The sequence below is a fragment of the Lissotriton vulgaris genome, chromosome 3_1 (assembly GCF_964263255.1).
Source record: "Lissotriton vulgaris chromosome 3_1, aLisVul1.2, whole genome shotgun sequence".
In the NCBI taxonomy this organism is placed as follows: Eukaryota; Metazoa; Chordata; class Amphibia; order Caudata; family Salamandridae; genus Lissotriton; species Lissotriton vulgaris.
The window spans coordinates 1,514,405,862-1,514,433,858 of NC_141689.1; the positions used below are offsets into that span (position 1 = coordinate 1,514,405,862).

A 27,997-nucleotide genomic window follows, 5' to 3' on the forward strand; every position below is an offset into this window, starting at 1 on the left:
AGCCTTGTGGTACACCATGTGCGAAGGAGTAAGTTTTGGAGCAGGCATTTTGGGAAAAAACTTGAAAAGTTCTGCTTGAGAGGAAAGCCTGGATCCATTTGAGAGCTGCTCCGCCTATTCCGCTCAGTGTATTAATGAGCACAGTGTGTGATATGGTGTCAACAGCGGAGCTCAAATCTAACAAAATGAGCGCCACCGTTTCCCCTCTATCTAAATTCTGACAGATTGCTTCGGTAACGCCTAGGAGTGTGGTTTCCGTTGAGAAACCCGCTCTGAAACCTGACTGTGAGGGATGAAGTAATTGATGTGTTGCTACATATTGCATCATGTGTATATGAACAAGTTTTTCTAAGATTTTTGATAGAATCGGAAGCAGTGATATGGGACGATAGTTTTTGGTATCGGCTGGGTCTGCATTTGGCTTTTTTAATAGTGGGTGAATCATGGCGTGTTTCCATGAGGGAGGAATTACTGACTCTGATTGATGCATTTAAAAGATGGGTTAGAATTGACATCACTGAGTGATTTAATTGTTTAAGCATGTTGACTGGAAGGGGGTCCTTCGGTGATCCAGATTTAATTGATTTTAGTAGTGTTTCTACATTTTCCGTTGTTAGGCGGGGCCAATCCATTAGTGCGAAATCCGCATAGTTTTGACTATGTTCTTTCGCCGCGTGGGAATGAGATGCCTCTGGCATAGATGCATTTAGGCTCACTGAGCTATCATATACAGGTTCTTGTGAAACAATTTCTTGGTAAATTCCTTCAACTTTATTTATAAAAAAGGCAGCTAGTTCCTCGCATTTAGTTTGGGACAGTATTGGTGGTTTGGCTATGGTATCCGAGCCCGCCAATTCTTTGACTGTGTTAAACAGTGTTTTTGCACAGTTAGACGCCTTTGAGATGGTTAAATTCACGAAAGTGGCGCATGCTTGTTCACATTCCTTGTGATATTTACTCAAGGCTGTTTTATAGACTTGTTTGGTTGATTGGTCATATTTTCTCCTCCACTTTCTTTCAAGGATCTTACAGCTAGTTTTTAAGCTCTTTAAAGAATCGTTATACCATGGCGCCGGTGGATGATGGGCGGTTCTTTTGTATTTTATGGTGGGGAGGCAAGTGTCAATGGCTTCTGAGAGCCAGTTTTGCACTGCCTCAGCGAGGGGATCAGCCTTTTGCTCTAAGAATGCTTATAAATTAACTTTTAAAGTATTCATTATTAAAAAAAATTAAAAGCGAAAACGGAGGAGCCAAGCTTGACATCGTGATGGCCGCACGGTAGCTCGGCTCCGCCGGCCTCCCTGTCCAAACTCTTCTATCCTGCCGCCCATCCTGCCCAAAAACGATAACATTTTATAGATGAAGGTCTGCTGATACTTACCACCCGTCCTGGTGGCTCCGGCGTTCAGTGGGTCCGCAGCGGCGTCCTCCCAGGAAGTGCGCCCTCCGTGGGGTGGAGACCGAGGCCTTGCCTTCAGCGAGTAGCCGGCGAGACGGTGTCGGTGGCGGCCTCGGGTGGAGGATGGAGGCCGGCCGGAAGAGGCCGTTGTGCGAAAAAGCCGGAGGCAACTGAACGCGCCTGGGACTACCGTCCGGTGATCCAGAGGTGAGGTGCGGCAAGTTGTGTGTGGGGGACGCCGTGTTGGTGGCTCCCCCCTTTGTTGCCGTGCCCGGCCATTCCGAACTTCATCGCTCGGTGGCGGAAAGTGGCTCCAGCGGAGCGGTGGCGCCGGCGGGTCCCCCTCTTTTGGTGGCCCTCATTTCTGCATCGAGGTTGCTGTTTGGGTGCTTGAGGGGGATCCCGCGGGGGCCCTGCTTGCGAGCCCGCCCCAGGAGTTGGTTCCGAAAAGACGGCGCTGTAATCGCAAAATGGCGGCTGATGCCGTATGCTGAGGAACGCCCCGAGATGTCGATGCTGTACCTCTGTACTGTGCTGGGGCCTGCACTGGGGAGCGCGAACCCACGATTGGCAACGTCCTGCGAGCGCTGAAGATTTGGCAAGTGACCTTGGCCCGGGATTCTTGTGTGCAAGACAATGTGGTGACCGCCATTGCTCCCGGGCTGTCCCTCAGAGACGCGGATGGGCCCGAGGTGGTTGCTGTTTGTTTCCCGCACTTTGGTGGGGGTAGCGATGTCTTGGTTCGCATGCGGGAAGATTTGCTGGTGATCATTGACACTGGTTTACATGACTGCCGTAAACAGCTTTTGCATTACCGTCGGCGGAGGAGATCCCATGGGCTGCTTCCATTGGCCGTTCAGCGGCTGCTCCACGGCCTTTTCTCTCCGCTTTGTTTTATGCCCGCTACTTCGACATACATCGTGGCGATAGCTAAGAAAGGACTGGGGTGAGCCCGGTTCTTAATCCGGAGGACTGCTGTTAGGTGCACGGAGTTATGGACTGCCCCAAATTGAGATAATTTGTCGAATCCTTAATATGTATGGCTTATTGAAAACTTGCCAGTTTCGTTTTTGGCTGCACTAATTGTTTGTATGGGCTGGGGGTTGGGGCCATGCGCCTTGTTACATGGTATCCTCTCCCCTGGCTTTCCTTTTTCCCTTTTTATCTGTTTTCTTTCCCTTTCTCTTTATTATCTCATTCTATATTTCGGGTTCATGTTTAGGGCGACAGGCACGCTGCTGGGAGGGGTAGGCCATAGCCTTCTGCAGGGGTGCAGGGTGGGGCGGGTGGATTGGGGTCTATTAGATAATTACTTGTTTCTATGGCTCTTTTGTGTCCTTTTCTTGGGTCTCCATGACTGTGCGTGATTCCCGCGGGGTGAGTGCCTGGGGGGGGAGGATTGGGTATTCCTATATAATAAGGTACTTTCAGGTTCTGCCTATCCTGACTTAGCCGCCCCGCCCCTAAGAATGTTTGCTGTCTGGATTGTTGATCGCCATTATCGCCGTGGGGCGGGTACAGTAACGTGGAGTCCCCTTTTCCTTTTTTCTAGTATTTTCGTTTTCTTTTACTCTCCGGGTTGGGCTGTATAATGATTGCAACTTTATCCGTCTCACTGATAATTTGACTATTATGAGAGTGATGTTCTGCTTGTCTTTGGGCACATGAGGTTGCGGGTGGTCACTACCGAAGAAGAATTGCAAGGGCATCTATGGCTTGAACGCTTTGGCCTATTCTGATGACAGATCTATGGATCCCCTATTATAATGTTGTTGGTTCTGTTCCCCGCCATGTGCACCAGGTCGCTTATTATACAACCTATCCTCTATTCTTTTAACATAAAATTAACCTTCTGTGATCCTGTGCCGGGGGGTTACACTCAGTTAGCATTATGGACTCGCAGCATTGTGTAGTATTGCGGAACCACTCCGTACTTTTTATTGATATTGGTGCTTTCCAGTTTGTTCTGTGGCCGGCCTCTGGGTTGTAGGCCCGTATTTGTATGCAACCATCTACACAAATAAAGGTTTTAAAAAAAAAAAAAAATTAAAAGCCATTGTTATTTGTAATATCAATACATGTAAGTCACGTAAATGCAACACATTGCATTACAAATGCTATAGGTGCCATATTTGCGAAAGTTATAACTATTGGCATTGTAAATGACAAAGCTATTAATTTCGCTATTTTCAAAAACAAAACATAAATTAAAAAATTGTCATTTACAATACCAACAGCGTAAACTTTCCTAATGCGAGACCTATTGCATTGCAAATGCTTGTTTCTCCTGGAAACATTGATGCGTTCCAGAAAAGGTACTTAGCAGCCCACAGAGAGTTGGACTTCAAACGTGGTGCGCCACTGCTATATTATAGAACTAATAAGCAAACCTCCACCAAATCCCCTACATCGGCACATCCCCCCTGAATCAAGCTCACAAAAAATACCTCGGATTCATCCACGAATAAAAACTACTGATTCAAAGTCTTACCCTTTGGAATAAAATCAGCACCAATAATGTCTATTTTGCTCCGTTAGCTGATATGATTTCCAAGTATGGCATTAAAACAACGTCGTATGCCGACGACATTCAGCTGCTTTTTACTTTTGAGAAGCCATCTCCTTCCACCTTTGGCCCTCTCAAATCTTGTATCCGAGACATTGCTAATTGGATGGACCTTAATTTTTTAAGACTGAACGCAGCAAAAACTGAAGTGCTCTTTTTCAATCAGTCATCCCCTCTTGACTCTAATATCTGGTGGCCGGAAGATCTTGGCCAAGCCCCGATACCGAAGGATTCGGTTTGAAATCTAGCAGTCCGTTGGGATCAACAGCTGTCATTAGGGTCCCAGGTCCAATCAGTCTCTGCAGCATGTTTTACTAAGATTAAAACGCAAAAAAAACTCAAAAATTACTTGCCCAGTGCTAATAGAAAGACGATTGTTCATGCATTAATTATCTCGCATTTGGATTATGCGAATGGACTCTACTTAGGTTTATCCTCCGGCCTCTGCCATGAACTTCAAACGATTTACAAAAGGGGGGGGGGTGGTGATGAACAGAGTGTCTGAATTGAGCAGACCACTCTTACCCAGTCCAAAGATCAGGGCTTGATCCATCACCGTTATTTATCTCACTGCCCCATCCCAGCTCAGAACCTGGCTATATGCAAATCAGTCTGTCCCTGGCCCAGTGCATCATGGGAACAGGGCAGACTAAACTACCAAGCCAATTCTTTACCAGAAAGGAGACAAGCTACCGGGGACCGGTTTCTGGCATTTCAGCCTCTTCGGCCCGGCTTGCTTGAATCCTGATGGAGCAGTGAGAAAGGGACTCATGTCTGAGTATACCCTGCCACACCTATAGTGGCCAAAATCGATTTACAAAAGGGGGTGGTGATGAACAGAGTGTCTGAATTGAGCAGACCACTCTTACCCAGTCCAAAGATCAGGGCTTGATCCATCACCGTTATTTATCTCACTGCCCCATCCCAGCTCAGAACCTGGCTATATGCAAATCAGTCTGTCCCTGGCCCAGTGCATCATGGGAACAGGGCAGACTAAACTACCAAGCCAATTCTTTACCAGAAAGGAGACAAGCTACCGGGGACCGGTTTCTGGCATTTCAGCCTCTTCGGCCCGGCTTGCTTGAATCCTGATGGAGCAGTGAGAAAGGGACTCATGTCTGAGTATACCCTGCCACACCTATAGTGGCCAAAATCGATTTACAAAAGGGGGTGGTGATGAACAGAGTGTCTGAATTGAGCAGACCACTCTTACCCAGTCCAAAGATCAGGGCTTGATCCATCACCGTTATTTATCTCACTGCCCCATCCCAGCTCAGAACCTGGCTATATGCAAATCAGTCTGTCCCTGGCCCAGTGCATCATGGGAACAGGGCAGACTAAACTACCAAGCCAATTCTTTACCAGAAAGGAGACAAGCTACCGGGGACCGGTTTCTGGCATTTCAGCCTCTTCGGCCCGGCTTGCTTGAATCCTGATGGAGCAGTGAGAAAGGGACTCATGTCTGAGTATACCCTGCCACACCTATAGTGGCCAAAATCGATTTACAAAAGGGGGTGGTGATGAACAGAGTGTCTGAATTGAGCAGACCACTCTTACCCAGTCCAAAGATCAGGGCTTGATCCATCACCGTTATTTATCTCACTGCCCCATCCCAGCTCAGAACCTGGCTATATGCAAATCAGTCTGTCCCTGGCCCAGTGCATCATGGGAACAGGGCAGACTAAACTACCAAGCCAATTCTTTTCCAGAAAGGAGACAAGCTACCGGGGACCGGTTTCTGGCATTTCAGCCTCTTCGGCCCGGCTTGCTTGAATCCTGGTGGAGCAGTGAGAAAGGGACTCATGTCTGAGTATACCCTGCCACACCTATAGTGGCCAAAATCGATTTACAAAAGGGGGTGGTGATGAACAGAGTGTCTGAATTGAGCAGACCACTCTTACCCAGTCCAAAGATCAGGGCTTGATCCATCACCGTTATTTATCTCACTGCCCCATCCCAGCTCAGAACCTGGCTATATGCAAATCAGTCTGTCCCTGGCCCAGTGCATCATGGGAACAGGGCAGACTAAACTACCAAGCCAATTCTTTACCAGAAAGGAGACAAGCTACCGGGGACCGGTTTCTGGCATTTCAGCCTCTTCGGCCCGGCTTGCTTGAATCCTGATGGAGCAGTGAGAAAGGGACTCATGTCTGAGTATACCCTGCCACACCTATAGTGGCCAAAATCGATTTACAAAAGGGGGTGGTGATGAACAGAGTGTCTGAATTGAGCAGACCACTCTTACCCAGTCCAAAGATCAGGGCTTGATCCATCACCGTTATTTATCTCACTGCCCCATCCCAGCTCAGAACCTGGCTATATGCAAATCAGTCTGTCCCTGGCCCAGTGCATCATGGGAACAGGGCAGACTAAACTACCAAGCCAATTCTTTACCAGAAAGGAGACAAGCTACCGGGGACCGGTTTCTGGCATTTCAGCCTCTTCGGCCCGGCTTGCTTGAATCCTGATGGAGCAGTGAGAAAGGGACTCATGTCTGAGTATACCCTGCCACACCTATAGTGGCCAAAATCGATTTACAAAAGGGGGTGGTGATGAACAGAGTGTCTGAATTGAGCAGACCACTCTTACCCAGTCCAAAGATCAGGGCTTGATCCATCACCGTTATTTATCTCACTGCCCCATCCCAGCTCAGAACCTGGCTATATGCAAATCAGTCTGTCCCTGGCCCAGTGCATCATGGGAACAGGGCAGACTAAACTACCAAGCCAATTCTTTACCAGAAAGGAGACAAGCTACCGGGGACCGGTTTCTGGCATTTCAGCCTCTTCGGCCCGGCTTGCTTGAATCCTTGTTGTAAATATTTTTGTCCACCCTAAGCGTGGAAGGGTATACTCAGATGTGAGTCCCTTGCTCATTGCACCATCAGGATTCAAGCAAGCCGGGCCGAAGAGGCTGAAATGCCAGAAACCGGTCCCCGGTAGCTTGTTTCCTTCCCAGTGTAAGAATTGGCTTTTGTAGTTTGGTTTGCCCTGTTCCCATCATGCACTGGGACAGGAACAGACTAATTTGCATACAGCCAGGTTCTGAAACTGGGATGGTGCAGTGAGCTAAAAAACGGTGTTGGATCTAGCCCTGATCTCTTGACTGGGTGAGAGTATTCTGTTTAATTCAGAGACTCTGTCCCTCACCACCCCTTGTTGTAAATATGAACTTCAAACGGTCCAAAATGCTGCGGCTCGTCTGATTGGAGGTCTATCACGCAGGCAGCACATTTCTCCTTACCTCCGCGAATTGCATTGGCTGCCTATGAATAAACAAATTGAGTTTAAAGCTATGATATTAGCCTACCGCTCCACTCAGGGAAAGAGGTCTGCCCATCTCAGAACCATTCTCCGTCCTTACTGTAACAGCAGAGCTCTTCGCTCTAATTCTAAACATCTATTGGCTATTCCTAGATTTAAAAAGTCCCGTGCTGGAGGGAAAACATTAGAGTTAGGAGCTGCCCAAAGTTGGAATAAATTGCCTATGGGCCTTCGCTCGATCAAATCTGAACCTGAATTCCGTCGGGCGCTGAAAACTCACCTCTTTTGCCTATAACTTCATGTCTGTAGGGACTAGCTGTTAATCATTTAGCGCCGGGACACCCCGTTGGGGTAGTGCGCGCTTTACAAAAGACACAATAATAATAATAATAAGAGTGTTCACAAATTGAGTAGCGGCAGCATACTTAAGAAGGAAAGGAATCCACATCTATCCGACTGGTTGGTGAAGGCAAACTCAAAGCAAAAATGTTACAAACACATTCAGAAGGTCATCATCACATTGCCAAGATTGGCTTTCTCCATAAATCTAAAAAAAATCCTCCTCATTACTCATGCAAGTCTACACATGCGCCCTCTACAACAATGGGTAGGCAACAATTGGCCACAAACCACAGGGAGTTAATAGGATCTAGTGCCGAAAGGGTACAGGAGGAGAATAATGGTGGGCATTCAAGACCATAACACTAGGCAGACCTTTAAAATCACCAACTCACTCCGTGACAATAACAACAGATGCAGCTTACAAAGGATGGGGTGCACATTGATGAAATGCAAGAATATGGGGTCAATGGAATAATTCAGAATCCATAAAACACATCAACTTCCTAGAGTTGAAGACTGTGTTTCTGGCTCTGAAAGCTTTCCAAGCACACATTGCATGGAAGACGATATTGATCCAGGCGGACAATAGCTCAAGAGATATATGTCAATGAGCGATACCAAAGAGAATCAGTTTGCAAACAATTCACCTGTCTGGGTAAGTCAACACAGAAGCAGATCAGCTCAACAGGCAGAACAGCAGCTCACACAAATGGGAAATACATTCGAAGAGTCTAGAAAAAGTATTACAACTCTGGGGGACATCAAGAATAGACCTATTCATAACAGCGTAGAACAGGGAATGTCAATCCTTAATGCAACACAATAGAATGCCATACACAGTACACAATACAATACACGAAATAGTACATAAATTGATACAAGTACAACTAACCAGTCCTTATTTTACACCTACACTTGGCGGACAAACACAATTTTTCACAAAGGCTACCACCTATTATCCTGCCTGTGTCTATAGCTTAGGGAATAGTAATTTTGAAGGGTGTTGGCCTTATGGGGAAGGAAAAGCGATGTAAATTATTCTCTCGTGGCCCACCAAGTTGTCTTATCCCATATAAGATAAGACAATTGCATATGGTACCTGACAATCTCATCTAAGCCAATACGCTAGTGGCTCTGCCTCCGATAAGAAAAGCAAGGGTGGAAAATGGCACCCCTGCCTTGTGCCTCTTCAGTTTGAAGCAAAGTTTATAGGACAGTGAAGTCTAGACCATTGATGTACAGTCTGTGCACAGAGGTGTGTTCTTTTCATGATTATATTCAAGCCTTAAAGACCTGGCCCCTTGCATCAAGTCAACCCTACCAGTCACTCACCCCTGGTAGACCTAGAAATGTTAATAATTCAGACAATTTGCTACATTATACAAAACTATGTTGCAGCTGAAATAGGGTTGTGATGTTTATAGGCTACAAAGTGAAATATTTCTATACTAATTGTAAAGTCTTGGATCCTTACATTTATACTGTGGAATATCCAAAGTATGCAAATGTATGAACTGTACTGTAGAACTAGTATTACAGGTATGTAACATTCTCCTGTGCACCGGGTCTTCTTTATAGCACAGTAACTTATTCTTTGGCAATGGGCATATCATATGGTTAAGTCAATACTTTACATCACTTTTCACTAATAAGCAGAAACATTATTGAAGACGTTAATTGGCAATATATTTATCTTTTTGTATTTGTAAAATAACATGTGCAATATGTTATTAATCTGTCTGTCCTTAACTGTAATCTTCCTTAATTAGCTTGTAATCTGCTTATCTTTCAGTAGCCATTGCCTAAGTGGCTGCTGAAGATAACATTTACAATATGAGACAACTGACAATGTGGCATTTTGTTTTTGTTGCAGGGATGGTGCTGTCTCCTAATACTCCCGGAACGCCACCAAAGACCCTATCAATCTCTGAAAGTGGAGGTATTGGTTCAACTTTAACAACACAGTCACCAAATAAAATAGCTATATCGCCGCTGAAGTCTCCCAATAAGGTGAAAACCTTTGAAAAACCTATTTGGGTTGTTCATTTTGATTTTATAATGGTCACTCGATAGTTTTCCATTACTTATGTTTCCAGTTGTCCTAACATTTGAATGTTTCCTTCTCTAAAGCCTTGTACGTTTTTCGTTTTGTTTCCCCCATTACTGTCATGTGCCTGTCCTTTAAATATTGTTAGTATTTCTCGAACTGAAAAGGCTTAAAATACGCATGCATCAACATGTATGTTTGGGTATTTAGCACCTGTTAAATACTCCATTCAACATGAAAGATATTGATTGAGACATTTCATAAGGTTTATAACAATTATCTCACAATAGTCTTCTATTTTTGCAGAGCACTCATATTTCCCAAATCTGTGCTTACAAAGGTCATGCAATCAAGGTTTTTGTCTTTGCATTTTGGCTGCTTGTACGCCTCATTTTACACTACAATAAACCTGACTACAAATTCTGTAATGTAAAGAAAAAAAATAGGAAGTTGGTGCAGTTTAACTATTCACCATACTACTCAAATTTGGTATTTTTGGGGAGTTTTCCCCTTGGCTTTGTGTGCTGAAGCAGAAGGCCACACTACTCAAAATTGGTCAGGTCTATGAGGATCTATATTGGACATACAATGCCACATATTCAAAACTTTAAGCTTTCACTGGGAAACGACCAGGCTTTTCCATCTCCAGAATGTAAAGTCTCTACATATGACTGCATTAATCACAACATTTAACACATCAAAAACTAACAAAAGCTTGCAAATGATACAACACAACAGGACACAATAGACCAGTCCTTATTTAAGCAAAAGAAACCATGGCGGTGCAAAATGTTTGTTTTTTCAGGAATGCAACATGCCATAAACCGCTAGACGCCACTATAGTTACACCAGGATGATTGCCCTGTATGTACACAGTATTATTCCGTGGATTTGTGATGGTTACTGCTAGCTGGGTGGGGTTGACTCGTTTCAGAACCCTATTCAATTTCAGGGTTCTCCTCAGGACCAGGACTTGGTCTAGCACTACGAAAAATAATAGAATGGAAATAATTGTAAGTTGTGGGTCCCTGCGATATAAAGTTTCTCCTTTTAGCCAATAGAATGATCTATTCTTATCGGTTATGAAGAGAAAGTGTGTGTAATCAGTGGTTAGCAGTTAAGACTGCGTTGTGGATTGCCAAGATTTTCTTGTATTTGGGCTCTTCAGTAAAAATTACCGGGACATTTTTAACTTGCAACCTCCATGGGATAGTCATTGCCTTGAGATTTTCCAACAGAAAATACCCAAGGAGTTCCCTTCTAATTTGTTTTTTTTTTTGAAGTCTTAGTAATCTATCTGACTCATTCTGTGTTTTTGCAGATGAGCTTAAGTTAACGGCAGAGATCTGAAAGAAACACGTTAGTATTAGATTCCTTACCTTAGAATATCCCCAGGCGTCAGTCTGGATCCGGAAACTTTTCCGTAGCAGTACCCCTGCGCGTCGGTAGGCGTCGTCTGCAGGCGTCCCCTGCGGCTCCGCATCCGTCGTCAGCGTCGTGCCCCGTGATGACGTCGCTGGAGTACATAGACGCGGCCTCCGCGCGCTGACGTCAGTTCTTCTTTTTTCCGCGCCAGTTAGCGCAGATCCGAAGAGCAGTACTCCGGTCTTTGACCACGTTTTTTGATCTTTTTGATCTCTGAATCTTCATTCGGTGCCGGTAGGATGCCCGGTTTTAAGAACTGTGACGACTGTGACCGGACGATGTCGGTCACGGATCATCACCGACTCTGCCTCCGGTGCCTGGGCCCCGACCACGACGTGGACGCCTGCGTCGACTGCCGGGCCTTGACTAATAAAGCTAGGCGGGAGCGGTCCCGCAAGCTGCTCGAGCTCCGGGTATCGGCCCCGCGTCGAGAGCGGTCCCGGTCCGGCCGGAGGTCAAGGGAGCGATCGAGGGAGCGGTCGCGGAGCCGTCACGGGCGCTCCGGGAGTCGTCACCATTCTTCTGGTTCCTCAGGTAGGAAACACAAAAAGTCGGGGCTTCGTCATCGTACCCCCGACTCCCCCCGACGCTCGCACGAGGCGGCCGGGGGTTCGGGTAGCCCCACCCCGCGGCTCCGCGCGAGTCGCCGACGCGGCCTGCTCCATACCCTGCGGTCCCTGGGCAAGGCGTGTCCCCCGAGGAGATAGAGGCGTTCCTCGTGGCCATGAGGGCTCTTTCTCCTCTGGCTAGTTCCGCGGCACCTTCGGGCCCTGTGAAACCGTCTGGGGGCCCTAGCGGCTCGGGTGACCGTGCCTCGACGCCGTCGGGGGCTCCGGCGCCGCCGACGGCTCCGATTCCGGCGCCGCAGGGGCCCTCGGGGTCGACGCCGGCTGGTCGACCGGCCTCCCCGGCGCCGATTCCTTCGGGGCAACCCCTGGCGCCGCCCCCGCGCGGCGCCGGTTCCCCGGTGCCGGCTACGGGCGGCGCCGTCCCCATTCCCTCTCCGAATCCGGACGCGGAGTCGGACCGGCGTCGATCGACGCCGGGCTCGACGCCGATGGGGCCTGTGAACCCCGAGGAGCCGGTCTAAATTGTTGACTTCGAGTATGGTGAGGATGTAGAATACGGAGAGGGTGGGAGGGGTCTGAAGACCCTCTAACACGCGAGTGTCAGTATGACATGGACTGGACAGGTGACTTGGGTGATGCCAGTGGTCTGGATGACTCCCCCAACCCTGGTTTTGTCTCGTCTCCTACCGTGGCTACGGAGGAGGGGGCTGCCTATTCAGTGGTGTTGATGAGGGCTGCCAAGGCCTTACACCTTGAGCTCCCCGTCGCGGCCGTGAGGACTAACATCCTCACCGAGGTCCTCAAACCGCAGTCATGCCCACAGGAGCCACTGCTGCCGTTTAACGAGGCCTTAACGGACGTTCTTTTGGGCAGGTGGTCCAGGCCCGATTCAGGTTCGCCTGTTGATAGGAACGTGGCCAGACGCCACCGTCTGTGTGCGGACGACCCCAAGTTTCTGTCCACCCACCCCACCCCTGAGAGTCTGGTGATCCAGGCCTCCACTTCCCAGACCGCATTCCCGTCGGCCCCGCCCGACAGGGAATCAAAGAGGTACGACCAGTATGGCAAGAAGGTCTTCTCGTCCCTGAGTCTGGGACTGCGGTCTTGCAACACCGCGTGCCTCTTGGGCCGTTACACCCACTCTCTGTGGGACACGGTCGCGGACCTGCTGCCTGAATGCCCCCCGGAGGTACGGGCTAAGCTCGGCAAGGCTATGATTGAAGGCCGAGACGCAGCAAGATATTCCATCAGGTGTGGTCTTGATACAACCAACTCGCTGGGCAGAGCGATGTCCACGACGGTGGCGATTCGTCGCCACGCCTGGCTGAGATCCACCAACTTCTCGGCTGATGTCCAGAATGCATTGATGGACATGCCGTTTGATGGCAGTCGCCTGTTTGGCGACAAAGCGGACCACGCGCTGGAGCGCTTCAAGGACTCCAGGGTCACGGCCAAGTCCTTAGGTCTCTCGACCCAGCACCAGCAAACGGGTTCATTTCGCTCCTTTCGTGGCCAAGGAAGGGGCGGTCCCACACGTGCTGCCAGCCACGCGCCGCAACAGACTTATCAACGCGGTGGCGGCCGTGGAAACCGCCGTCGTGGCGGTCGGGGACAGCGGCGAGGTCAGGCCACACCTCCCCCCGCAGCATCTGCCACTAAACCCTCCTAGTCCGAGCTTTCAGGCCCATGTGACACCGGTGGGAGGCAGGGTTCGCCATCACCTCTCCCACTGGCGCACAATAACATCGGACAGGTGGGTGCTGCAGCTCGTCCGAAGGGGCTACTCCCTCCCCTTCGAGACATCTCCTCCAGCCATGCCACCGCAGAACCACCGTGTGTCGGGGGACCACTTGGCACTTCTGAGGGAGGAAGTTACGGCCCTCTTGGCCAAGGGGGCCATCGAGCGCGTTCCTGGGCCAGAAGTAGGTCGTGGTTACTATTCCCACTACTTTCTGGTACCCAAGAAGGACAAAGGGGGCCTACGTCCTATCTTGGATCTAAGGAACGTCAACGGCTTCCTCCGGAAGGAGAAGTTCAAGATGTTGACTTTAGCTCAGGTCTTGGCTGCTCTAGACCCGCAAGACTGGATGGTAGCGTTGGACTTGCAGGATGCGTATTTTCACATCCCCGTCCTGCCGGCCCACCGGCGTTACCAGCGGTTCACGGTAGGCCCGAGCATTTTCAATTTATCGTGCTCCCCTTCGGCCTTACCAGCGCCCCACGGGTGTTCACCAAGGTGATGGCGGTGGTCGCAGCCCATCTGCGCAGATTGGGGGTTTCGGTCTTCCCCTATCTAGACGACTGGTTGTTGAAGACGGGCTCGCCCCAGACAGTCGTCCACCACCTTCAGATGACAGCAGACCTCCTCCACGAGCTGGGGTTCTCCATCAATGTGCCGAAATCACACCTGTGTCCCTCTCAAAAGCTCCTTTTCATCGGAGCGGTTCTCGATTCGGCGCAGTTTCGGGTCTATCCTCCGGAACGGCGAGTCCAGGATATACAGGCTTTGATTCCCATCTTTCAGCCGTTATCCCGGGTTTCGGTCAGGTTGACGCTGCGGCTGCTGGGGCTGATGGCTTCCTGCATCCTTCTGGTGCATCACGCCCGGTGGCATATGCGGGCTCTGCAGTGGGACCTGAAGTTTCAGTGGGCCCAGCATCAGGGCAACCTGTCCGACCATGTCTTGATCTCAGAGGGCACTGCAAGACAACTGCAGTGGTGGCTTACGGACCGCGATTGGGTCAGAGGCAGATCCCTCTCCCTTCCCCAACCGGAGCACGTTGTTGTGACGGACGCGTCCCTCCAGGGCTGGGGAGGCCACATGGGAGAGGCGGAGATCAGAGGCATCTGGTCTCCGGCGGAGTCCCGGCTCCATATCAACCTGCTGGAGCTGCGGGCGATTCGTTTGGCACTGAAAGCGTTCCTCCCCTTTGTCAACGGGAGTGTAGTGCAGGTGTTCACGGACAACACCACCGCCATGTGGTACTGCAACAAACAGGGCGGGGTGGGGTCGTGGACCCTTTGCCAGGAGGCTCTGCGCCTCTGGCAATGGCTGGAACGTCAGGGCGTGACTCTGACGGTTCAACACCTGGCAGGTTCTCTGAACGCCAGGGCGGACAAACTCAGCCGTCGGTGCTCAATGGATCACGAATGGCGTCTGAACTCGGACGTGGCGCAAGGCATCTTTCGGCAATGGGGAGAGCCTTGGTTAGATCTATTCGCCACAGAAGAGAACGCGCAATGTCATCAGTTCTGCGCGTTGGAGTTTCCAAGACTGCACTCGCACAGCGACGCCTTTCGGCGCGAGTGGAGTTGCGGTCTGTTATACGCCTTTCCGCCTATACCACTTCTGCCCAGAGTGCTGAAGAAGATCAGGCGCGACCGGGCCCAAGTCATCCTTGTGGCTCCGGACTGGGCTCGAAGGTACTGGTATCCCGAGCTACTCAGCATGTCAGTCGGTCCCCCGATCCGCCTGCCCCTTCAGGAGGACCTTCTGTCGCAGCAACAGGGGACGGTCCTTCACCCGAACCTGTCCAGCCTCCACCTCCATGCGTGGAGATTGAGCGGCGGCAGTTGAGGCCATTTGACTTGCCTCCTGAAGTTTGTGAACGAGATTCTTGAAGGGCATCACACACATGTATCCACCTGTTCCGTTTGTGATGCCTGAGTGGGACTTGAACCTGGTTCTAACATTCTTGATGTGTGCTCCTTTTGAGCCGCTTCATTCTTGTCCTCTCCGTCTCCTGACTTTAAAGACGGCCTTCCTGGTTGCCATCACCTCTGCCAGGAGGGTGAGTGAGCTCCAGGCTCTTTCTGTCAAGCCTCCTTTCATGTCCATTCATCCAGATAAGGTGGTTCTGAGAACTAGGCCTTCTTTCCTGCCCAAAGTTGTCTCTGCTTTTCACATCGGGCAGTCCATCACCCTCCCTTCCTTCTTCCCGCCTCCGCATCCTTCAAAGGATGAAGAGCGGCTCCATCGTCTGGACCCAAAACGTGCGCTTTCGTTTTATATGGATCGCACACGCCAGTTCCGGGTGGATGACCAACTGTTTGTTGGCTACGTGGGTGCGAAGAAGGGACGGGCGGTACATAAACGGACCATCTCTCGGTGGGTCGTTCTGTGCATCAAAGCGTGCTACTCTTTGGCTCGGAAGGAGCCTCCTGTTGGGCTGAGGGCCCATTCCACTCGGGCCACGGCAGCTACTACTGCCCTGGGCCGGGGAGTCCCCTTGCAGGACATTTGCCAGGCGGCTACGTGGGCCTCGCTGCACACCTTTGCGAGGCACTACTGCCTGGAGAGTCAAGTCCGGAGGGATGGCTTCTTTGGCCGTTCTGTTCTCCAGGACTTTCTGGTGTAGGTATGTATTGGTTCGCAGACCCACCACCGGGGTTGGTATTGCTGGGGTATCTATTCTAAGGTAAGGAATCTAATACTAACGTGTTTCTTTCAGATGAACAAGTTACTTACCTTCGGTAACGATATATCTGTAAGAAACATTAGTTAGTATTAGATTCCTTACCGACCCACCCATCCTCCCCGTTCTGCGAACTGATACCTAGGGTTAAGGACATCCCTTTCAGGGCCCTAGTTTCAAATGGCACCAGTGTTGGTTCTCACATGGCTCTGCGTGTTCTGGCGCGGAAAAGCTGTGTGCAAAGAACTGACGTCAGCGCGCGGAGGCGGAGTCTATGTACTCCAGCGACGTCATCACGGCGCACGACGCCGACGACGGACGCGGAGCCGCAGGGGACGCCTGCAGACGACGCCTACCGACGCGCAGGGGTACTGCTACGCAAAAGTTTCCGGATCCAGACTGAAGCCTGGGGATATTCTAAGGTAAGGAATCTAATACTAACTAATGTTTCTTACAGATATATCGTTACCGAAGGTAAGTAACTTGTTCAACAGGGACGGTGCAGAAATGAGTTTTTGAATATTATCCTTGAGTAGGAAAGCGTATCTTTCTCGGACATGATCACTGTTTGGTTTTGCCTTGGGTGGCAGACCCCTAACTGACAGATTAGGGGGGAGTGGAATCCGCATTCTCAGCCTGGGCAATTTGCGCTGCAGTAATAGGGGAGGTTGGCGCTGAGTTATCAGGGGCGGCAACGCGCAGGATATGGGAGACAAGGGGGGGCCCAAATGTCAGGGGGTCTGCTGGGTGCAGGCATCCGATCCCAAAACTCACCAAGGAGTGTCTGGCAGCGTGTGGCATTAACCAACCAATTTTTAACCGTGGGAGCTATTTCACGACCCCAGTGCATGGCAACCCTGCGCTTAGCAAGCACCAGCCACATCGCAGTCCGCTGACGGTTGGCATTGGGCAAACACTTAACCTGCCCAGGAGGCACAGCAGCAGGTCCGGGCGATAGGCTTGAGTGTAATATCGCTATTAGCGGTGCACACCCCCTGCCAGAACAATGATACCCTGGGGTACACCCAAGCCAGGTGCTCGAAATCCGCGCCTGGAGCCGTGCATCGCACACATCTGTCGTTGTCAATTAATCCCATCTTATGTAGGAAGATAGGGTTGCAGTAGAATCTATGCAAATATTTAAAATGGATGAGCCTCAGGTGGTAATTTGGGGAGAGGCGCGTAGTCTGATTGCAGCAGTAAATGCAGCACAACAATGCAGGAGAGAGGTCTCTTCCAGAGTCCTCACTCAAGCAGTGCGGGCGCGCTCGGTGCTGATGGAGGAGGCGGCCAAGGTGAGGGCGTATAATCTAGTGACCAACTTCTGCGGGAAGCTGGAGGAGTGCACAAACTCTAGGGCAGCATTTGCTTGGAGAGCCTACTGGAACGCTTGGTTGGTTTCCCTACTTGTCGCCCTGATTTGAAAGTATAGCAATTTGTTGAGGCGAGTTGCGCCATCGGGGAGGGAGAGCAAAGTGTTGTCGGGGTATATGTCTGCTGCAGTGCTGAGGCCCAGTTGAGCAGGTCGACGGGCCATGCGTGCTGTCTGCAACAGGGAAACGCAGGGTTATCAGCGAGTCGCAAGGAAGGTGCAGGCAGTATGATAGTGCCGGTGTATTTGCGCATCCCGTCCCAGACCCAGCGTAAGCATTTTACTGTGTCCGTCTAGCCTCTGAGGGGTTTAGGCAGAAGAAATAGTGCTGTTTGAAGTAGCCATGGGGCAGCAAGGTCAGTTTTGAGTGCAGTGGGGGGCTAAAATGGAGTGGGGTGCAGCCAGAAGTGGAGGAAAATGGCTTGGGCGCAGAACCCATAGAGCTTGAAATCTGGAGCTCCCATACCGCCACGGGCCAAGGGTAGAGTAAGTATATCATAAGCAATTCTGGGCTGACATCCAGCCCATATAAGAGTGATAATGGTGGAGCGGAGCTTGCGAAAAAAGTGCGAAGTGAGGGGGATAGGGATGTTTAAAAAGAGATGGAGTCATTTTGGGAGTACCACCATCTTGGCAATGCCTCCAGCCAGCGACAAGGGGATCCTTTGCCACATGCTGACCGTAGTCTCCAGCCAGTCCATCGCCTGGCCGAAATTAGACATCCAGAGTTTGTCTACATCCCTGCTCAACCAGACACCGAGGTACAGAGTAGAACCAGATGCCCAAACAAAGGGATAGTCTGGAGTGAATGGCTTTGTAGCATACGTTAGGGGAAAAATAACTGATTTGCTCCAGTTGACCTTGACTCCAGAGAGGCACCCAAAACGCACAACCTTCCTAGTCATGGGAGCGAGATTTTCTTGGGGATCGTGGACATACTAGGTAACATCATCCGCGTACATGGATGGAACGATGGCTCACACCGCGAAGCCAATGCCACGATGTGTGATACTGGCGCAGGTGTGCAGCAAGCAGCTCTATGGCAATGGCAAAAAGCATAGTGGCTACGGAGGAGGGGGCTGCTTATAGTGTAGTGTTGACGAGGGCAGCCAAGGCCCTAAACCTTGAGCTCCCTGTCGCGGTCGTGAGGACTAACCTCCTCACTGAGGTCCTTAAACTGCAGGCAAGATCCAGTGAGCCTCTACTGCCGTTTAATGAGGCCTTGTGTGACGTTCTTATGGGCACTTGGTCCAAGCCCGCCAAAGGTCTGCATGTGGATAGGAACGTGGCCAGACGCTACCGCCCGGCCCGGGGCGACCCATGCTTTTTGTCCACCCATCCCACCCCCGAGAGCCTGGTCATCCAGGCCTCCACTTCCCAGACCGCATTCCCGACGGCCCCGCCCGATCGGGAATCCAAGAGGTACGAACAGTTCGGGATGAAGGTGTTCTCGTCCCCGAGTTTGGGACTGCGGTCGGTCAATACTGCATGCCTCTTGGGCCGCTACACCCACACCCTGTGGGACACGGTCGCGGAAGTGCTGCCACAATGTCCGTAGGAGGCCCGGGCAAAACTCGCCCAAGCCCCTGTGCAGTCGAGATGCAGCACGATATTCCATCCGGTGTGGGCTGGATACAACGGACTCACTGGGCAGGGTGATGGCAACGACGGTGGCGGTTCGACGCCACGCCTGGTTGAGGTCCGCCAACTTTTTGGCCGATGTCCAGGCTATCCTTCTGGATATGTGCTTTCAGGCCCATGTGACGCCAGTGGGGGGCAGGGTTCGCCATCACCTCTTCCATTGGCGCACTGTCACATCGGACAGGTGGGTGCTGCAAATCGTCCGAAGGGGCTACTCCCTCCCCTTCGAGGCGACCCCTCCAGCCATGCCACCGCAATTCCCCCGCGTGTCGGGGGATCACTTGCAACTTCTGCAAGAGGAAGTCACGGCCCTCTTGGCCAAGGGGGCCATCGAGCGCGTTCCTGGGCCGGAAGTAGGGTGTGGTTGTTACTCCCACTACTTTCTGGTACCTAAGAAGGGCAAAGGGGGCCTACGCCCTATCTTGGACCTACAAAACGTCAACGGCTTCCTCCGACAGGAGAAGTTCAAGATGCTGAATCTGGCTCAGGTCTTGGCTGCCCTGGACCCAGGAGACTGGATGGTAGCGTTGGACTTGCAGGACGCTTATTTTCACATCCCCGTCCTGCCGGCCCACCGGCGTTCCCTTCGGTTCACGGTAGGCCACGAGCACTTTCAATTTACCGTGCTCCTCTTCGGCCTTACCAGCGCCCCACTGGTGTTCACAAAAGTGATGGCGGTGGTCGCAGCCCATCTGCGCAGGTTAGGGGTGTCAGTCATCCCCTACCTCGACGACTGGTTGTTGAAAGCGGGCTCGCCCCAGACAGTCGTCAGCCCACCTCCAGACTACGGCCGATCTCCTGCTGGGGTTCTCCATCAACGTGCCGAAGTCGCACCTGTGTCCATCCCAGAAGCTCCTCTTCATCGGAGCGGTTCTGGACTCTGCGCAGTTTCGGGTTTATCCTCCCGAACAGCGGGTTCAGGATATTCAGGCTATGATTCCGATCTTTCAGCCTTTATCCTGAGTCTCGGTCAGGTTGACGCTGCGGATTCTGAGGCTGATGGCCTCCTGCATCCTTCTGGTGCATCACGCCCGGTGGCGGATGCGGGCTCTGCAGTGGGACCTGAAGTTTGTGGGCCCAGCCACCTCCAGACTACGGCCGATCACCTGCTGGGGTTCTCCATCAACCTTGGAGTCTCGGCTTCCAGCAGCGATTGGGTCAGTGGTGATCCCTCTCCCTACCCCACCCGGAGCACGTAGTTGTGACGGACGCGTCCCTCCTGGGCTGGGGGGGCCACATGGGAGAGGCGGAGATCAGAGGCCTCTGGTCTCCGGCGGAGTCCCAGCTCCACATCAACCTTCTGGAGCTGTGGGCGATACGTCTTGAACTGAAGGCATTCCTCCCCTCTGTCCGTGGGAGTGTAGTGCAGGTGTTCACGGACAACACCACCGCCATGTGGTACTGCAACAAACCGGGCAGGGTGGGGTCGTGGACCCTATGCCAGGAGGCTCTGCGCCTCTGGCAGTGGCTGGAAGATCAGGGCGTGACCCTGGTGGTTCAACACCTGGCAGTTTCCCTGAACGCCAGGGCGGACAAAATCAGCCGCCGGTGCATGATGGATCACGAATGGCATCTGAACTCGGACGTAGCGCAAGGCCTCTTTAAGCAGTGGAGAGAGCCTTGGTTAGATCTATTCGCCACAGAAGAGAACGCGCAATATCATCAGTTCTGCTCGTTGAAGTTTCCAAGGCGGCGCTCGCTCGGAGACGCTTTTCGTCGCGAGTGGAGTTGCGGTCTATTGTACGCCTTTCCGCCTATACCACTTCTGCCCAGAGTGCTGAAGAAGATCAGGGTCGATCGGGCCCAGGCTATCCTTGTGGCTCAGGACTGGGCACGAAGATACTGGTATCCCGAGCTACTCAGCATGTCAGTCGATCCCCCGATTCGTCTGCCTCTTCGGGAGGACCTTCTGTCGCAGCAGCATGTATGTATGTATGTATGCATGTATAGGCATTTATATAGCGCACTACTTACCCGGAGGGTCCCAAGGCGCTTTGACCGCTGCGAAACCCTTCCTGGCTTCCCTGAGAGATGGTCCCTTAATGGGTATCTCCAGGGTGAGACCAGGCATCCCCGGCGGTCTGGTGGGGCCGTTAGTGAAGATGAGGCAAGCTAATGCCCAGAGTTGCCGAGTGTGATCGCTGATCAGAGTGGGCACCGAGGCGAGAGAATTATCGAGTCCGCTGACCCTGGTCCAGAAACCTGCCGCGCCGGGAATCGGACCCTGGTCCCGGGCCGTCCTCTGCTCTCGGGTCTGCCGCCTCTAACCAGTGAGCCACACTACTTCACTTCACTGGCAGCAGGGGATGGTCCTCCACCCAAACCTGTCCAGTCTCCACCTACGAGCTTGGAGATTGAGCGGCGACAGTTGCAGCCATTTGACTTGCCTCCCGAAGTCTGTAATGTCAATCTGGCAGCCAGGCGTCCCTCAACGAAGTCGGTATACGCCTGCAGGTGGAACAGATTTGTGGCATGGTGCACAGCAAAGGCTGTGGATCCACTCTCTGCACCCCTTTCTGAGGTTCTCCTCTTCCTTCTTTCTCTTGCCCAGCAGGGCTCTGCTCTGGGCACTATCAAGCCTTCCTTGTTCAAGTCCCCGATTGTAAATAGGTTTTTGAAGAGCATCACACACGTTTCCTGTTCCTTTCGTGATGCCCCAGTGGGACTTGAATCTTGTGCTTACCTACCTAATGTGTGCTCCCTTTGAGCCGCTCCATAACTGTCCTCTCCGCCTTCTTACTTTGAAACCTGCCTTCCTGGTAGCCATCACCTCTGCCAGGAGAGTGAGTGAGCTCCAGGCTCTATCCTGTAAACCTCCTTTCCTTTCGGTCCATCCGGACAAGGTTGTGTTGCGGACAAGGCCCTCTTTCCTGCCCAAGGTAGTCACAGCCTTCCACATCGGGCAATCCATCACCTTGCCCACCTTCTTTCCGCCTCCCTCAAGAGAGGAAGAGAGGCTCCACCGTCTGGACCCAAAACGTGCGCTCTCTTTCTATCTGGATCGCACACGCCAGTTCCGGGTGGATGACCAACTCTTTGTTGGTTACGTAGGCGCTAAGAAGGGAAAAGCGGTACACAAACGGACCATCTCGCGGTGGATCATATTGTGTATCCAGGCGTGCTACTCCTTGGCTAAGAAGGAACCCCCTGTTGGGCTGAGGGCTCATTCCACTCGAGCCACGGCGACTACAACTGCCTTGGACCGAGGAGTGCCCTTGCAGGACATTTGCCAGGCAGCTACGTGGGCCTCGCTGCACACGTTTGCAAGACACTATTGCCTGGACAGCCAAGTCCGGAGGGATGGCTTCTTTGGCCGTTCCGTCCTCCAGGACTTTCTGGTGTGATTATTGGTTCGCAGACCCACCACCGGGGTTGGTATTGCTGGGGTATCTATTCTAAGGTAAAGAATCTATCACTAACATGTCTCTTTCAGATGCACAAGTTACTACTTGTGTAACAATATATCTGTAAGAGACATTAGTTAGTGATAGATTCCTTACCGACCCACCCATCCTCCCCGTTCTGCGAACCGATATCTAGGGTTAAGGTCGTCCCATTTCATCCCCTTTCAGGGCCCTAGTTTCAAGGCACCAGTGTTGGTTTTTAGCATAGCTCTGCGTTTCTGGCGCGGAAAAGCTTTGTCTAAGAACTGACGTCAGCATGCGGAGGCGGCGTCTAAGTACTCCGACGACGTCATCACGGCGCCCACGACGCCGACGACGGACGCGGAGCCGCAGACGACACCTACCGATGCGCAAGGATACTGCTACGGAAAAATTTCCGGATCCAGTCTGACGCCTGAAGATATTCTAAGGTAAGGAATCTATCACTAACTAATGTCTCTTACAGATATATCGTTACACAAGTAGTAACTTGTGCGTTTAACCAGTTCTGTGGGGTCTGTAGCAGAGAGACGGGTGGGGTGTAACTGGTACAAGCGGCATCAACCAAGGTACCAGTGGCTCACAACAGAAAAAAGTGGAACCAGAGGGTACTAGTACCAACAAACACCAATACTTGCACATCAACATATGAACAACAAATAACTGTACCAACCAACAAGACTGCCAACTAACCATCATTCTCACATAGTGTATACTTGACAAAATCCCTTGTCCATCACTGTTTGAATTATGGTAAAGCATGGCTAAATGGCACTGTCAAACACCACACCATCATAAATACCCCCTCCCCCTCACTTTACAGACAATTGGAAAGCCTTCTGGCACAACTACCAAAGTGCACAAATACCAAAAACCCTAATCAAACTCACTTTAATTTCTCACAAAGCATTTAGAATCAAATTGTACACATTTAGACTAACCACGCAGATCCAAACAAGCCATACACCAACAAAATAGACATCGTCAAAAGACCATTCTCATGCTCACTCTCAAAGTTTACAGGTTACAGTTAGGAAGTACATTTTTAAAAAGCTTAAAAATGTCCTTTATTAATTTATTATTTAAAACCTTTATTAAGTGCACTGTCACCTTGCAGGCATCCTGGCGCTGACTGGTTCAGAACGGACGTTAGCGACTAGAGCGAGATCTTTCAGAGAGTTACCTTGGGAAACAGCCATGTTTTAATCTTTCTCCTAAACGGAAGCAGTTCAGAGATTTGCCTGATCTCGAGCGGGAGCAGATTCCAGAGTTTGGCAGCCGCCACCTCAAAGGATCTGCCTCCGGCTCTGACCTTCCTGAATCTTGGCACCTTCACCAACTTGGCAGTGGAAGATCGAAGCTGTCTAGTTGGAGCGTACCAAGCAAATTTCGATTGCAAGGAGGCAGGACCTGTTCCGTGGAGAGCCCTAAAAACTAGGCAGAGGGCCTTAAAATGTATCCTCTGCCTCATAGGTAACCAATGCAGTTTCGCAAGGGCGGACAACCCATGTGCTCTTCTAGGCAACCCCAGAGCAAGCCTGGCCGCCGCTGATTGAACCCTTTGGAGTCTATCCAGCAAAAACTCTGGGGACCCCAGCAGAAGGGCCTTGCAATAGTCCAGCCTGCTAAGAATTGTACACCTTATCACTTGAACACGCACTTGAGATGGTAAAAGTGGCAAGACTTTCCTCAGCGAGCGTAAGATGGCAAAACAGCAGGCAGTTGTCTTTTTTACATGGGTCTCCATACTGAGCCTCTGATCTAGTATAACCCCTAAATTACGGACTGAGTTCACAGGTAGTACTTTAGTCCCAGTTTCCGGAGGCCAAAGGTTATCTGGAAAGGGAAGGGGGATCTTATTCCCGGCGCTAAAGAGCACCTCCGTTTTCCCAGCATTAAACTGGAGGGAGTTATCCTTTAACCATCGTGACGTATCACGCAGACAGTTGTGGAAAACCTCTAAAAATCAAAGGTTACAGGGACATTATAGTTCTCAAATAGAATTTAAAAAAACTGTTTAGTTCAGATTTCAGTCGTACAAAACCATAGAAATTCAGCAGTTATAGGCGGACTACTTATGGTGGGCGCTTTTTTCCGATATGTGTATGATTTTAAAGTAATACAAAGAAACCGGGTAACCAGGCCTTACGCAAATCAATCATGTGGCAAATGTGTATGCATAAGCTCATCATCTTATCATTTGCTAAGTCCAAATGTTAATTATGTTCCCACCCAAATCATAATTCTAATTTGAAAATGGAGAGCTAGATGATGAGATTGGCACATTAACACCTTGCCTGTGGCAGTAATTAAAGCACGGTGCTGGACATTCCAATCGCGGGCGTGGTCGTGACGGAACCCAGCCGTCATGTGCGCACAGGCCACCCGTGGCTCAGGACGGCTGTGTTCCATCATGAGCATCGAAGGTGTTAACAAATGGCTTTCTGTTACTCAGCATGTGTAAATATCCAATTTTCTGTATAAACAACAAGGCCATTGAAACATTAGTCGAACAGTTATGTTCATAGCTACACGATTAATCACACCTTGGTTGGTCTCTTTAGTCCTAGGTTTAGAATAAATATTCGCACCAGTTAGATGTATCCCTTTTTATTATTTTTTTACCACATTGCATATCATACACATTCCAAAATGCTCCTTACAATTGATGCTGAATATAAATTGCATAGATAACAGGATTGTTGATGGTATGAATTGAAAGAAACCTGTAGTGATAGATTCCTTACCTTAGAATTAAACCCAGGCGTCAGATTGGATCCGGAAAGTTTTCGTCAGCAGTACCCCTGCGCGTCAGTAGGTGTCATTGTGCGGCTCAGCGTGTGTTGTTGGCGCCGGGATGACGTCGCTGGAGCTACTTAGACGCGCCCACGCGGGCTGATGTCAGTTCTTTCTTTTTCCGCACCAGGAGGCGCAGATCCAGGAAGAGCAAGTACCGCCAGTCAATTTTTGACAGAGCTTTTTCGAGGCCTTTTACCTCATTTTTCAAGTCGATCGACTCCTGGTGTCGTAGGGATGCCCGGTTTCAAGAACTGTGGGGACTGTCACCGCATGATGTTGGTGACAGACCCCCACAGCGTGTGTCTCTACTGCCTGGGGCGCGACCATGACTCCAAGTCATGCCCCAACAGCCGGGCCATGGCGCCGAAAACTTTGCAGGAGCGGTCCAGAAAGTTGCAGGAATTCCGGCAGTCGGCTCCACGCCGCTCGAGGTCCCAGTCCAGTGGAAGGTCGAAGGACCGGTCGCGGAGCCGTCCCCATCATTCTTCTGGATGTAAGTCTTCGCACTCTAGTCAGGTAAGTCGAAACATTCCAAAAAGAAGTCGAAGAAGCATCGTCGCTCTTTGACTTCTTTCGCCATCGCGGCTGAGGGTGCGGGTAGTGTAACCCCTGCGGCTCTGGCGGAGCCTGCGACGTAGCCGCAAGTCTACCCCCCCTTTCCGGGTGCGGCGGCGACGCCTGCTCAGGTGCAAGAGTTTCTTGCTTCCGTGGCCCGACTTTTCGGGTCGTCTGGCCCCGCCGGTACACCGGCGGGCCCGACTGGGGGTCCTGTTCTTCCATCACCAGCAGCTCCGGTCCGACGCCGCTAGACTATCTGGGATCAGACACCGATTGACGCAGGTTGACCTAATAACATCTCCACCGGCTCCAAGCTACATGGCACCACCACCGACGCCGCCCGCTCCTCGGTATGACGTCGTCCCCAGGTTCAGCCCCAACCCGGACACGGTGCCGGATCGGCGCCGTCCCGCCAAAGGGGCCATTTTTACCCTATGTCCCTCCTTATTTTCAGCCTGTTCCACGGACTTCAAAGGAAGGGGAGGACTGGGAGGGGTCTGAGGACCCTCTAGCACAGGACTGTGCTTATGACCTGGACTGGGCAGAGGATTTGGGGGAAGCCAGTGGTCTTGACACCTCTCCTGACCTTGGCATGCTGTCTCCTCCTACCGTGGCCACGTAGGAGGGAGCCAGTTAAGCAGTGGTGTTGCGTACGGCAGCCGAGGCTCTCCTCTTCGAACTCCCTACAGTGGCGTTCAGGACTAACCTCCAGACAGAAGTGCTCCAGCCGGCGGTAACCTCTTCGGAGCCCTTGCTGCCCTTTAATAAAGCACTGTCTGACGTTCTTTTGGGCACCTGGTCCAAGCCCAACACGGGCTCCTGTGGACAGAAACGTGGCACGACGACATCGCCCGGCTACAGGCGACCACCTCTTTCTCTCCCAACACCCTACCCCTAGGAGCTTGGTTGTCCAAGCCTCTGCATCCCAAAGCGTGTTCCCTTCCACATCTCCGGATAGGGAATCCAAGAGGCTGGAGCAGCTTGGCAAGAAGCTGTTTTCCTCTGCCAGCTTAGGGCTGTGGTCAGTGAACACTGCATGCCTCTTGGGCCGTTATTCCCACTCTCTGTGGGACGCGGTTACGCAGGTGCTGCCCAACAGCCCGAAGAAGGCCCAGGTAGTCCTTTCCCAGGCTATTGCGGCCGGGAGAGACGCAGCAAAGTTACCATACATTGTGGGCTGGACACCGCTGACTCACTGGGCAGGTCGATTTCCACGTCTGTGTCGCTTAGGCACCACGCCTGGTTGAGGACAACTGGCTTCTCAGGGGATATCCAAAACACTCTAATGGACATGCCCTTTGATGGCATTCGCCTTTTGGCAATAAAGCATTGGAGTGCTTTAAGGACTCCCGGGCTACGGCCAAGCCCTTGGGCCTATCGGCCACTCAGTCTCCTCCGCCTCCTGCTTTTTGCTCCTTTCGTGGCCACGGAAGGGGTGCCCCACTGCGTTCGCAGAGCCACAGGCCACAGCAGCAATAACTTCAGCGTGGCCGCGGATGTGGGAACAGTTGAGGCGGTTCAGGGGACCAGCGGGCGGGACAGTCCACCTCCATCCCGCAGCATCCACTGCAAAGCCTTCCTAGTCCGACCTTTCAGGCCCAGCAGACACCAGTGGGCGGACAAATTTGCCATCATCTCCACCACTGGCGCAACTTCACTTCGGACAAGTGGGTGCTGCAATTAGTCCGAAGGGGCTACTCCCTCCCTTTCGGGACAACCCCTCCAGCCATGCCACCGCAGTACCACCACATGTCGGGTGATCACTTGGCACTTCTCCAGCAGGAAGTTACGGCCCTCTTGTGCAAGGGGGCCATCGATTGCCCCCTTGGACAAGAGTTTCCGACGCCAGAAGTAGGTCGTGGTTGTTGTTCCCACTACTTTCTGGTTCCAAAGAAGGACAAGGGCCTGCGTCCTATCTTAGACCTTCAGAACATCAATCGCTTCCTCCGGAAGGAGAAGTTCAAGATGCTCACACTTGCTCAGGTCTTGTCTGCCCTAGACCCGCAAGGCTGGATGGTAGCATTGGATTTGCAGGATGACTATTTTCACATCCCCGTCCTGCCGGCCCACCGGCGCTACCTGCGGTTCACAGTAGGTCACGAGCACTTTCAGTTCACTGTGCTCCCTTTTGGCCTTACCAGCGCCCCTCTGGTGTTTACAAAAGTAATGGGGGTGGTCGCAGCTCATCTACGCAGATCAGGGGTTTCCCCTATCTTGA

At 51.4% G+C, this 27,997-nt stretch overlaps 1 protein-coding gene across 4 annotated transcripts in view; it reads left to right on the forward strand.

The window, feature by feature from the left end:
- LIN54 (lin-54 DREAM MuvB core complex component) overlaps window positions 1-27,997 on the forward strand; it is a 620,706-nt gene that overhangs the window by 285,379 nt on the left and 307,330 nt on the right. For all 4 annotated transcript variants that reach the window (XM_086961987.1, XM_086961989.1, XM_086961988.1 and 1 more), the window contains exon 4: window positions 9,444-9,580. In XM_086961987.1, the coding sequence (XP_086818113.1) occupies window positions 9,444-9,580 (137 nt within the window). The remainder of the gene's footprint in view (window positions 1-9,443; window positions 9,581-27,997) is intronic.